Source organism: Neomonachus schauinslandi, chromosome 7 (assembly GCF_002201575.2).
Source record: "Neomonachus schauinslandi chromosome 7, ASM220157v2, whole genome shotgun sequence".
Classification (NCBI taxonomy): domain Eukaryota; kingdom Metazoa; phylum Chordata; class Mammalia; order Carnivora; family Phocidae; genus Neomonachus; species Neomonachus schauinslandi.
This window is the reverse complement of record NC_058409.1, coordinates 26127455-26139906: the sequence shown is the minus strand read 5'-3', so window position 1 is coordinate 26139906 and position 12452 is coordinate 26127455. Positions and strand designations below refer to the sequence as shown.

At 37.3% G+C, this 12452-nt stretch overlaps 1 protein-coding gene across 1 annotated transcript in view; it reads right to left on the bottom strand.

Moving 5' to 3' along the window:
- Window positions 1–1043: 1043 nt before the first annotated feature.
- The window catches only part of SEC24A (SEC24 homolog A, COPII coat complex component), a 67218-nt gene continuing 55809 nt past the window's right edge, over window positions 1044–12452 (bottom strand). The window contains exons 19-24 of the mRNA XM_044916759.1: window positions 10574–10797; window positions 7791–7928; window positions 5451–5555; window positions 5035–5127; window positions 4270–4373; window positions 1044–4014 (exon numbers count right to left, since the gene is read on the bottom strand). Of these exons, the coding sequence (XP_044772694.1) occupies window positions 3900–4014; window positions 4270–4373; window positions 5035–5127; window positions 5451–5555; window positions 7791–7928; window positions 10574–10797 (779 nt within the window). The 3' untranslated portion in view covers window positions 1044–3899. The remainder of the gene's footprint in view (window positions 4015–4269; window positions 4374–5034; window positions 5128–5450; window positions 5556–7790; window positions 7929–10573; window positions 10798–12452) is intronic.

Here is a 12452-nt window from a genome sequence, read left to right as displayed (position 1 = left end):
AATAAAAAAATAAATGGCGGGCACCTGGGTGGCTCAGTTGGTTGGGCGACTGCCTTCTGCTCAGGTCATGGTCCTGGAGTCCCAGTATTGAGTCCCCCGTCGGGCTCCCTGCTTGGCCAGGGGAGTCTGCTTCTCCCTCTGACCCTCTCCCCCACCCCCATGCTCTCTCTCAAATAAATAAATAAAATCTTTAAGAAAATGGCTGAGAATTTTCCATAATTCAAGATACACGAGGATTTTGAGATTAAAATGTGCTCTGAAAAACAAGCAAGATAAACTATAAACTCAAAGTAGCCAAACTATAGCATATTAAGGATTTAAAAAAAAAATTTTTTTTTTTAAGATTTTTATGTATTTGACAGAAACACATCAGGAGAGGGAATACAAGCGGGGGGAGTGGGAGAGGGAGAAGCAGGCTCCCCACTGAGCAGGGAGGCCAATGGGGGCTGATCAGGACCTGAACCGAAGGCAGACGCTTAACGACTGAACCACCCAGGCGCCCTGGATAAAAAAAAAATCTTGAGAGGCGCCTGGGTGGCTCAGTCGTTAAGCGTCTGCCTTCGGCTCAGGTCATGATCCCAGGGTCCTGGGATCGAGCCCCGCATCGGGCTCCCTGCTCCGCGGGAAGCCTGCTTCTCCCTCTCCCACTCCCCTTGTGTTCCCTCTCTGTGTCTCTCTCTTGTCAAATAAATGAATAAAATCTTTAAAAAAAAAAAAATCTTGAAAGCTAACAGATAACCTTCAAAGTAACATTCAGATTGACAGTAGGCATCCTATCAATAACCAAAGGGTCCAGAAGACAATGGAGTACTATCTTAAACACGTCGAGAATTAAAAAAAAAAAAAACCTTTCAATCTAGAATTTTAAATCCTGCAATCCTTGAGGAGTGAGCATCAAGAATCCGGTTTATGACCTCCCAGACACCAGCTTAGATGCAAAGTGCTTTCAGCCAAAGCCTTCCATTGACTTAACTTGGGTGTACAACATGGCACAATTCAGTGACTGGCAGGTTATCCCCTTTAAATAACAGGTCACTATATGTAAGCTCTTTCAATAACTTTATTGAATAGCCAAATTGATAAGTTAGCACAGTTCAAGCGATTATTTGCATGGGTTACAAATGACTTTTTTTTTACAGGAATAAAACAGTGAAAATTACAAACTGTAAAAAGGAAGACAAATCTTGTCTCTAATATTTAAGAGAAGCAAGATTTAACACAGCACATTGAAGATCAATACATATTTGAATTTGAAACAAGAATTTAATGTTACAATATTATACACTACTTTACAAAATTAAAATTTCTATGTAAGGATTATATTTGAAGTAGTTAACAAAATCTTGAAATCACATTTGATGGTCCCCTAGATAATAGCTGTTATGCATCTTTGATTAGAAGAAATAAATCCTTTGTTCTAATTATCGTAAAAGTCTGTTAGACTCAATACATTACATTAAATTAAAACAATGAAGTATATGCAAACTAAAATGGTACACAGCTTGAGTGAATATTAATGTCAGACGTACAGAAATGTTATTTTAAAAATCCTAGAAATTAGAAAAATAGAGTACTTTTTATGGTAGAATTGCCATGCTCAGATTTAAATACCAAGATTGCCCTTGTCTGTTACTTTAGTAGTTGTAGATCTGTAGAAAATTCAAGGATCGTTCATAATTTACAACTACAATAAAAAAAATATGGCATAGTGTAAATATTAGTTGCTTTACATCAAAAAGTAATACAAGATGAGATAGGTAGTGCCCTACTGCAAAAAAAAAAACCAAAAAAAGAAACTAAAAAACACATTCAGTATTGCAAAAAATAATTGCTTAATATCAGTATCTCCAAAAGGTTCATTCATTCTCTCATTACCCAGAGAACAAATACTATGAATCTTAACTAAAATTAGGTTTTTTTATGACCTATTATAAAATTATTCTGGATTGCACATGTTACACACTATCTAAAATAATTTTTAAAGTGAAATTTTAAAAGTAAATTTGTGAAATACACTAACAAAGCATGTGGCAATAACAAGAGTCATACCCACTTAGAGTTCTGAAGTGAGGCACAAGGAAGATCACTGTCCCTAGAAGCACAAATTTTTCCCTCTGGAAGGTTCTTCTCTACTATTAAGAAAGGACCTACAAATATCAACATTTACAATTCACATTAAGAAGAGTATTTCAGTTATTTTAAGAAACATCAGTGCACAAGGATGACTGTTTCTTTAAAAGAGGGGAAAATATAAATTTATTTTAATTTGCTACAACTTGAAAATTGCTTCCTAATAATAATGAAGCAGCTTTCAAGACAATGTCCAGTTCAATGTACCACTCGCATACTGAAGATAAACCTTAATACTGCTTAAGGGAGATGATATTCCTATAAAACCCAAACAATTAGTTTGATCCAGCAGGCAAGCAGTCGTGTATACTCTAATGGGACCTGATTCTTCCCTATCCCCAAACAACTCAGTTAAAGTCAGCTCATACTGATGTAAACCTGAAAGTTACTATTTCATTGGTGATCGTATGAGACCAAGATTGTAAACACATTTTTCTAACCCATTAAAACAAAGAAACAAAAATCTTTTCATCAAGTATTACACATGAACAACTTTTACGTTAAGAAGTTCATACAAGACAAGGTGAATCTGTGAAAAATGGGCCAAACTCTTTTAAAGATATCCTATCTCAGCACTTAAAATATACAAATGTATAATTTACCTATTTGTAAACAAAATCCACTCAATGGTTTTGACTATAATATTTCTCTGGCTCAATCAAAAAAGCAGTCTCTTGAGCATGTTCAGAAATCACATTTCTACCATAACTTCAGTATATTGGATTTGTGTAATCTTAATATCCACCAAATCAAACAGCAGCATTCATGCTTTAATAAGTTTAATATCCAAGAATAAATATCTTATGAGCGGCTTCCAATTATTAAATTCCTTAGAAAAATGTTACTGACACATTTGAGACAGAATTTTAAAAACCTTTAATTTCTTTAATTTATCAATTCACCAATATAACACTTTTATTATACATCACAGAGCAGAAATGAACCAAAGCCCACTTCAAGGATCAAGATAACCAGTTTCTCATCTCCCTATTATCATTGCCAGTCCCAATGTATTTATGAAGACGGCTGATTCTTTTCACTGCAGAATATGATACTGGGTCCAACCAAGTCTTCTGCAGTCAAATCAGAAAACCACTTAATTAGTTTTCACTTCAAATCAAAGTGACTTTGTTCTTCAAGTATAGAGAATACTGACAGATTTTAAAGCTCAACTGTATTATTCATATTCTTCTTCTCAAACTAGTCTAGAGTTAGTTTACTCTAGTTTTAGTTAACATGATGATCCTTTTTCTTCCTTAAAAAAAAAAAAAACAGGTGTGGGGGATGGGTTCTAGCTTTTCTACATACTATTTACTTCTGAAATTTTTTGGATTTTAAAAAGATCATTTATCAATGGATTTGTAACATCCCTGCGACACTTAGTCTTGTGAGGTTGTAGATGTAGCAGCCAAAATTTCAGGAAAAAATGAGAAATAATACATTTGAAACACAGAAGTCTTTATTTTACAAAATGTACTTTGCCTCTGCAATATTGTCTCATCCTATTTCAATCCATAACAACTCAAACATTATTGGCAGCAAAGGAAAAAAGTATCCAATCAAATGTACGTAGATCTATTTTGATTTGAAAAATACAGTATTTCAGAGTAGCATGTTTGATTCTCTGCTGTGGTCCTTTATTTGCTATAGTTTGTTGAAATCACAGTGAGAACATACAATCATCACATTAGTCCACAAACCTAATAGAAAAGGAAAGTATTACACATTCTCAGGTGTACTGCATTATCATGACTTTAAGTCAAATATCTTCATTTGTTCACTTGTTGTTGTATATGCAAGAGGAATTCATAATATGATAATGCAGATTCTGTTCTGTCTTCTACCATGTTTTGAAGGAAGTTTGCTTTCATTGGACTCTCATCCCTGAGGAATAAGAGACAAAAATATATACATTAGATAAAATATAATAGTAAAATAAAGTGGATTTGTCATGAGGCTTTTAACATACTCTTTACTAGTAATTGCATATAAAGCATAATTGAGTAATATTTATTGAAACTTCATTTTTTTTTTTTTTCTGAAGGGTTTGGTTAAGCAATAGTCACATATGACTCAAAATAGGTCCCTGTAAAGCTAAACAAATTATTTCATTATTAGCATATGAAAAATTCAACTTACCTTATTACATAAAGTATGGGGAAAAATGGTCTCTGCTCTCTAAGCCAAGAGATGAATGCTATTATTCTGGCAGATTCTGGTGTATCAAGTTCTGGAAGGTCTGTCTATTGAACAAAAACCAGCAATATCCAACTTACTTGAATCACGTATCTAAGGCATCATTTACAGTGCTTCTCAAACTTTATCATGTATATGAATCACCTAGAGATCTTAACTGACTGAGCCACCCAAAATTATCCAAACAAATGCTATAGAGCTAAACAAATGCTTTCTCGTGGATCATTTCAGTTACTCCTCCATAAGCAAGAACAATCTTAATTTACTAATGAGGCAGTTAGTGACTTGTCCATGGTTACAGAACTGGTGACAGAGTTCATTATTACTTTCTTCAATAATATATATTAATCCAACTGACACCGATCACAAGTCATTTGCTTATGTGGCAATTAGATCAGTTCTTACTCCAAAGCAGCATTTAAAAGGACCCTGCCATAGGGACGCCTGGGTGGCTCAGTCATTAAGCATCTGCCTTCGGTTCAGGTCGTGATCCTGGGGTCCTGGGATCAAGTCCCACACTGGGCTCCCTGCTCAGCGGGGAGTCTGCTTCTCCCTCTCTGCCTGCCACTCCCCCTGCTTTGTGCTCTCTCTCTGACAAATAAATAAAAATAAAATCTTTAAAAAAAAAAAAAGGACCCTGCCATACATAGACCAATTAAATGGTCCTGTAAGTCTACCACAATCACAATCATGTTAGGACAGTCTTACCATAATCTGTGGAATTAATGCATAGTTTTGAACTCCTAGAACTTGGCTGAGAAAATTTTGTCCACAATTTTTTCCAACCCAAAGCATCAGTACCTGGGGACAGGAAGAAAATCATTTTGAGACATGTGTAACAGTGAGCTGCTGACTCACCTTTACCACTGAGTATGTTTTAAAAGATCAAAATGGTAAGTATGTTTAGTAAGATTATACAATCTTCAACTGAACTAATAATAATTACTTTTTACCATGATGAGACATTTATGCTTATCATGAAAAGAGGCTATGGAGGGAGAAGGTGGCTCATAATAAAATACATAGATTAAATAGCATATAACCTGTTCAGGAAAAGAGATATTAAAGGGAATGAAGGTATAATAGTATGCAGAGGTAACGACCCAGATCAGCCGACTACTCACAGAGCCTGCATCCATGAGGAAAGCTCCATCCCTGCTCAGCTTCTCCACGGAAAGCTGAAGAATAGGTGGCTGAGGTATGGTGCGATCGTTGATGTTGAGTGCTCCCTGAGAAATTAAGCAAAAAAAATTAAACTTTTAGACTTTATTTATTTGAGAGAGAGAGGAGGGGCAGAGGGAAAGGGACAGAGAATCTCAAGCAGACTCCCTCCCCACTGAGGGTGGAGCACAACGTGGGGCTCGATCCCATGACCGTGAGATCATGACCTGATCGAAATCAAGAGTCACACACTTAACCGACTGAGCCACCCAGGTGCCCCCAAAGTTACAGCTTTTTGATGCAAGTAAGAATAAAATACCCCAATAATTAGACAGCAACAGCTGACAAGATGGGTTCCCTCATGTCAAGGGAGAAAAACTAAACTTTTTAATAGACCAAATGCCCATGGGGAACAAAACCAGACAACACAGCCTGAGGTGGCAAGCCCACACAAAATTCAGCAAAATTTGCAGACCCCTGCCACACATCTTATCAGGCTCTGCAGCTACTGCCAAATCCTGAAGCTGCTATGAGAAATACTGAATTGTATCCAATTTGTCACTCTGCTCCTAAAGTTGCAGTTTGGGACCTCAGGCTGAACAACCCCTAATGACACAGAACTTGCAATTTTTGCCTATTCAACCCTGAGCTGAAACCTTCCCCTTCAGAGCAGACTTCTGGTTTGCAAACTCTACAGCACTAAAGCTTTCCCTTGACTCTGACCAAATCTTTGCATTCCAAGAATTTTTCTTGACATGGTAGTATGTAGTCACAATTAAAAAAAAATTTTTTTTAATGTTACCTTTGAGACTTTGAAACTTAGGTAAATCACAGTTATTCATATTTAAATATAAAGAAGATGAAATATTTATCTGTTATCTAGACAAACCCACTGTGAATCCCAATAAAGCCAAATTAACTTCTGATCTTAACTATTACTTAAAAAATACAATAAATGGGGGGCGCCTGGGTGGCTCAGTCGTTAAGCGTCTGCCTTCAGCTCAGGTCATGATCCCAGGGTCCTGGGATCAAGCCCCACATTGGGCTCCCTGCTCAGCGGGAAGCCTGCTTCTCCCTCTCCCACTCCCCCTGCTTGTGTTCCCTCTCTCGCTATGTCTCTCTGTCAAATAAATAAAAATCTGTTAAAAAAAAAAAAATCTTAAAAAAAAAATAAATAAATGCAACCAATACCCATGTATCCTGAACAAATAAATGACTTCAATGAGAACCAAATGAAGTCTGGAATTTAGTTAATAATAATGGCTGATTGTGTGGCTTAGGTTATGTGTGAGCCCAATGCAAATGAGATTTTAATAGTTCTATTCAGTTTGACATTAATTTATTAAGGCCAGAAATGTAAATTTCTCATTTATAATGGACAGTAATACTGTTCTCTGAAAACACACACACACCTTTAAATATTCATAACTATTAATTTTTGACCAAAAAAATTTGGAGTACTTGAACTCAGGTGCTTCATTAAACCTTACCTAAAGGAGGAAGCAAATAAAATACTGATCTACCAAGCAGTATGCCCCCTCCAGCATGAGGCTTTAGCTTTTTTTTTTTTTTTTTAAAGATTTTATTTATTTATTCATGAGAGACAGAGAGAGAGAGAGAGGCAGAGGGAGAAGCAGGCTCCCAAGGAGCAGGGAGCCCGATGCGGGACTCCATCCCAGGACCCTGAGATCATGACCTGAGCCGAAGGCAGACGCTTAACGACTGAGCCACCCAGGCGCCCGAGGCTTTAGCTTTAAGAGGGAGTATTAATCACATTACCTTAAGACCTCTCACCTTAGGGCATGTGGGGAGCAGCACAAAGAACATACACTGACTCAATATAGCCATTCAGAAATTTCCCCTAGAGGTGTTCTAATGTGAAAGAAAAAAAGAATCTTGTCTTTCTCTGGTGGGAAAGAAGAGCCATCAGTGGCTCTGTTTTCTACTCTCCTAGAGAAGATCCATATGAAAGAATGAGGACATAAAGGGGCAAATAATGTTACAACTTAAATATTTTTTTCTTTGGGGCGCCTGGGTAGCTCAGTTGTTATGCGTCTGCCTCTGGCTCAGGTCATGATCCCAGGGTCCTGGGATGGAGTCCTGCATCCAGCCCTCTGCTCAGTGGGGAGCCTGCTTCTCCCTCTGCCCACCCCCTCATCCTCATGTGTGCTCTCTCTCTCTCTGTAAAATGAATAAATAAATCTTAAAAACAACAACAAAACTTGCCTCATTCTACAATGGACCAGTATAATTAGGTTTATAAACCTCCAAGAAATAGCCACTGAAAAAGTAATCAATCTTACCTCATCTGAAAGATTGTCAACTCTATACAAACTAGGATGAGTTGTGAGCATAAGGTAAACCAAGGGCTGATTTTTCACTTGACACATGGCAAAAATGCGTTCATCTAGACGTGCATTTGTCCCAGTCTGAAACGATTTCTGTAACAAAACACCACGCCCCATAAAAAGGGGGGGGGGGAGATACTTAATAACAAATATAAACAAAGCTTTGCAAATATCAGATGTTAAAAGAATATCTTCAGACAGAATTAGCAAATTTCTTGTTAATTATTCTTTTAATTCTGTTAAGTATCTTTTAAGAAGTCACACATCTATTAAATTATGGCTATATTGCCACCTGAAAGAAGCTAATTACCTGACCATGGCAAAGTCATCAGGTCTCTCTGGTGTTTCCTAATCAGTGAAATAGATCTAAACATTCTATCTGCCATAGAGGGATAATGATATAAAAATCTAAATAATACCATGAGAAGAATAAAGTTATACTACAGATGATAAAATGAAAACACAAACGAAGGACGAAAGATCTGTGTTTCATAAATGCTAGGTGATGACTAATGGTTAACTATCCTTGTTTCTCCCATAGTTAGAGAAATTGAACACCACAATAAAGCTTAAAACTCAACCAGAAAAATTAATACAAATGAGGATAGTTACCTAGCAGAATAAAAGTAGTAAATAGTAAGTTTTACTGGTGTTTAAGTACTGAGTTTTAACTGGTATATTAGCTTATGGAGAATATTAAAAGTTTTGGGGTAGGGTTTTAAGCATTCCTGGGGCACCTGGCTGGCTCAGTTGGTATGGCATGCAACTCTTGATCTTGAGGTTGTGAGTTCCAGCCCCACAGTGGGTGTAGAGATTACTTAAAAAAAATCTTTAAAAAGTTGTAAACATCCCTACTGATGGAAAGTAGTAGAAACAGGCAGAGAGCGAGCAGCAATGAGATTATAAAGGAAGATTAGAAAAGGCTCTTAAGATTTTTTTTTTTTATAAATAATCTCTACATCCAACGTGGGTGGGGCTTGAACTCATAACCCGGAGATCAAGAGTTGCATGCTCTATTGAAGGAGCCAGCCTGAGGCCCAAAGGCTCTTAAAATTTCTTTTTAAGGGGCGCCTGGGTGGCTCAGTTGGTTGAGCGACTGCCTTCGGCTCAAGTCATGATCCTAGAGTCCCTGGATCGAGTCCCGCATTGGGCTCCCTGCTCGGCGAGGAGCCTGCTTCTCCCTCTAACCCTCCCCCCTCTCATGTACTCTCTCTCTCTCTCATTCTCACTCTCTCAAATAAATAAATAAATCTTTTAAAAAAAAATTTCTTTTTAAGTAAGCTCTGCGCTCAACATGGGGCTCAAACCCATGACCCCAAGATAAAGAGTCACATGCTCTACCAACTAAGCCAGCCAGGTGCCCCACTCTTTTAAATTAGTATGTTAATAGTCACTAAGAAAGAAGAAAGAATATTATGGGAAATGGAAGAAGGAAAGTTTATTTAATCATTCAATAACTATTTACTGAGAGCCCATTATGTACTAAGAATTGTTATAGGTGCTGGGACAAAATGGTAACTCTTCAAAAAAGATAAAAATCCTTGCCCTAATGGACAAAAAATCCTAGTAAGGGAAAAGTAAATAATAAACAAGCAAAATATTGATATGTCAGTGTTAAATACTATGGAGAAAAATAAGGGAGGGAAGAGAAGTAAAGAATGTAGGTTAGGGTGACTAGGGAACATTGCACACTAAATGAGGAGATCAGGCCTCAGCGAAAGGACAGCATTTAAGGAAAGACCTAAAGAGGGAAAAGCTCAGATTTTTAAGTTAAAATTTAAGTATTTATATAATTTATCTGCATTTAACATTATATTCAGAAGTGGAAATACACAATTTGAGTTAAACTAGAAGTTGATCCAAAAGCCATCCTATTAGTATGAGTGGGTTGCTCTTCTCTCCTAGAAGAGATGACATACACCAGACAGTCAATCCTGGAGTTCAGAAAAATATACAAATTGACAAGATCAGAGTAGTCTTCATCAATTTTGGAACCTGGGATGCTCTCCCAGGTGATTTATTGACATGAGCTTTTTAATAAAATTTAATAAATTTATAAATTTAATAAAATTTATAATATATATTTAAAATTAATAAACTTTATACCCTAAGTATACAAGCTTGGACATTTTATTTTGGATACTAGAAAAATAAGCCTCCTCTACCTGCCAGTGGTAGGGGCAAAGGGCAGGCAGGGGAGACAAATAAGTAATAAATATCAAATAAAAAACTCTAAAAGACCATAGATGGAAAGGCAACTGCCAGAGAGATAACATCTGAGCTCAAACACAGGAATAGGAAAGTACAATGCAGGTCATGGAAATAGGTACACAGGTATGAGAGGGCATATCTAAGATTAAGTAGTAGTATGTGGCTGAAATACTGGAGAGAGCAGGAAAAAGCCAAAAGAGTTTCATGTGTGACTTCTTGCATGAGCAATAAAATATACAGCTCTTGTTCTGGAAAACTGGAAAACCGATCATCACTGACATCTCTGATAATGTCAGTGAATACTTGGTGAACATCTCTCTTACAAATAAGGCACGTGCTTTAAATCAGTATCTTGTAACTTTATTGGGTTACAAATTCGTTCAAGGTTCAAGTAAGAGTCAAAGTCACTGTCCTCAGAAAACTTAAATGGCTTTAAGTAATACATACAAGTGTTTATTGGTTCACAGGAGAAAAATATGGGCTACTGACATTTTCACTATTTTAGTTTCTGGTTTTGATTCTCTTACCTGTTTAAGAAGAGCCAACACAAAGAGTGGGAAAAGCCGCAAAGAAAAAGGAACCATGAGTCCAGGCTGTTGGTTACTTAGGACTGAAGAACGATAAGCTGAAAGAGAGTCTATGACAGCATTCACCAGGGCATCCCGAGCATCACTTAGACTGGCAGTCACTGACCTGTCAACAGCTAACAGAGATGGAGGTGGGGACAACAACAGAAAAGAGAGAAGTTTAGCTACCCCACTGTTAAAGATACAAGAGATGTAATTTTTTTTCTAGTATACAAATTCTCTCTCCAATTTGTTACACACAGAAGGAGCCAAGTAAAGCAGTTAAAAGCACATAGTTTGAAGAATCAAACCAAATCAAACCATTCTCCTGAAATGGGTCTCTATTTCTTAGTCATATGACAATATGGCAAGGAATCTAACCTTCATGAGCTTGTTTCCTTATCTGTAAAATGGGAAAACTCTATCTTGTTGGATCTAAGGTGTTATTAATTATAATCCACCATCTTATGTTATACACCATAGGGAAAGAAAAAACTCTATAACTAAACACACATGCTTTCTTCACAGAGAATTTTATATTTATTGGAAGAGCTCTAGGGTGCCTGGGTGGCTCAGTAGTTGAGCATCTGCCTTTGTCTCAGGTCATGATCCCAGGGTCCTGGGATCGAGCCCCACATCGGGCTCCCTGCTCAGTGGAGAGCCTGCTTCTCCCTCTCCCACTCCCCCCTGCTTGTGTTCCCTCTCTCGCTCGCTCTCTCCGTCAAATAAATAAATAAAATCTTTAAAAGAAAAAAAGAAAGAGCTCTTGGAGAGCTACTTAGATGATTCTTATCACCTGTCATGCCACTGTTTATGTGCATTTCTGCACACTCAAAAAAAATTTAAACACTAAAAGCGCTATTATTGTTTTGAAGACTTCTCAAACTAGAACTAAATTCAACTCATGTGGTCTCAAAAATACAATCAATAAAGTGATGATATTAACTGCTATAACCAAATTTGTACATAGCCAAGAAAGAAGACCACTGTTACCTGGTCAACAGCAATTCTTTTTTTTTTTTTTTTTAAGTAGGCTCCACGCCCAGCGTGGAGTCCAACATGGGGCTTGAACTCATGACCCTGTGATCAAGACCTGTGCTGAGACCAAGAGATGGATGCTTAACAGACTGACCCCCACCCAGGTGCCCCAATAGTAACTCTTAAGACTTCAATTGAAGACTTTTGATTTAAGATTTTTTTTTTTAAGATTTTATTTATTTATTTGACAGAGACACAGCAAGAGAAGGAACACAAGCAGGAGGAGTGGGAGAGGGAGAAGCAGGCTTCCCGCGGAGCTGGGAGCCCGATGCAGGGCTCAATCCCAGGACCCTGGGATCATGACCTGAGCCGAAGGCAGACACTTAATGACTGAGCCATCCAGGCGCCCCTTGATTTAAGATTTTGATAAAATGTGAAAAAATGTGCATAAATCAAATTTAGTAACAAAATCAGTATTTGTGAGGCAAATTGTGAAAAATTTTTTAAATCTACAAATAATGCCTGAAATATAGTTCTTGTTGATGATAATAAAGATAAGAATAATCGTATGATTACTAAACGTATTAGTTCAACAAAATATAAAGGTAGTGACCCTCAAATTCGTAGGTCACAATCTTTAACTTTCAACAGTTTGAGACTAAAATAGCGTTGGATTCTTTTTTTTTAAATTTTTTTTTTTTTAAAGATTTTTATTTATTTATTTGACAGGGACAGAGAGCGAGAGCAGGAACACAAGCAGTGGGAGTGGGAGAGGGAGAGCAGGCTTCCCGCCGAGCAGGGAGCCCAATGTGGGACTCGATCCCAGGACCCTGGGATCATGACCTGAGCCGAAGGCAGACGC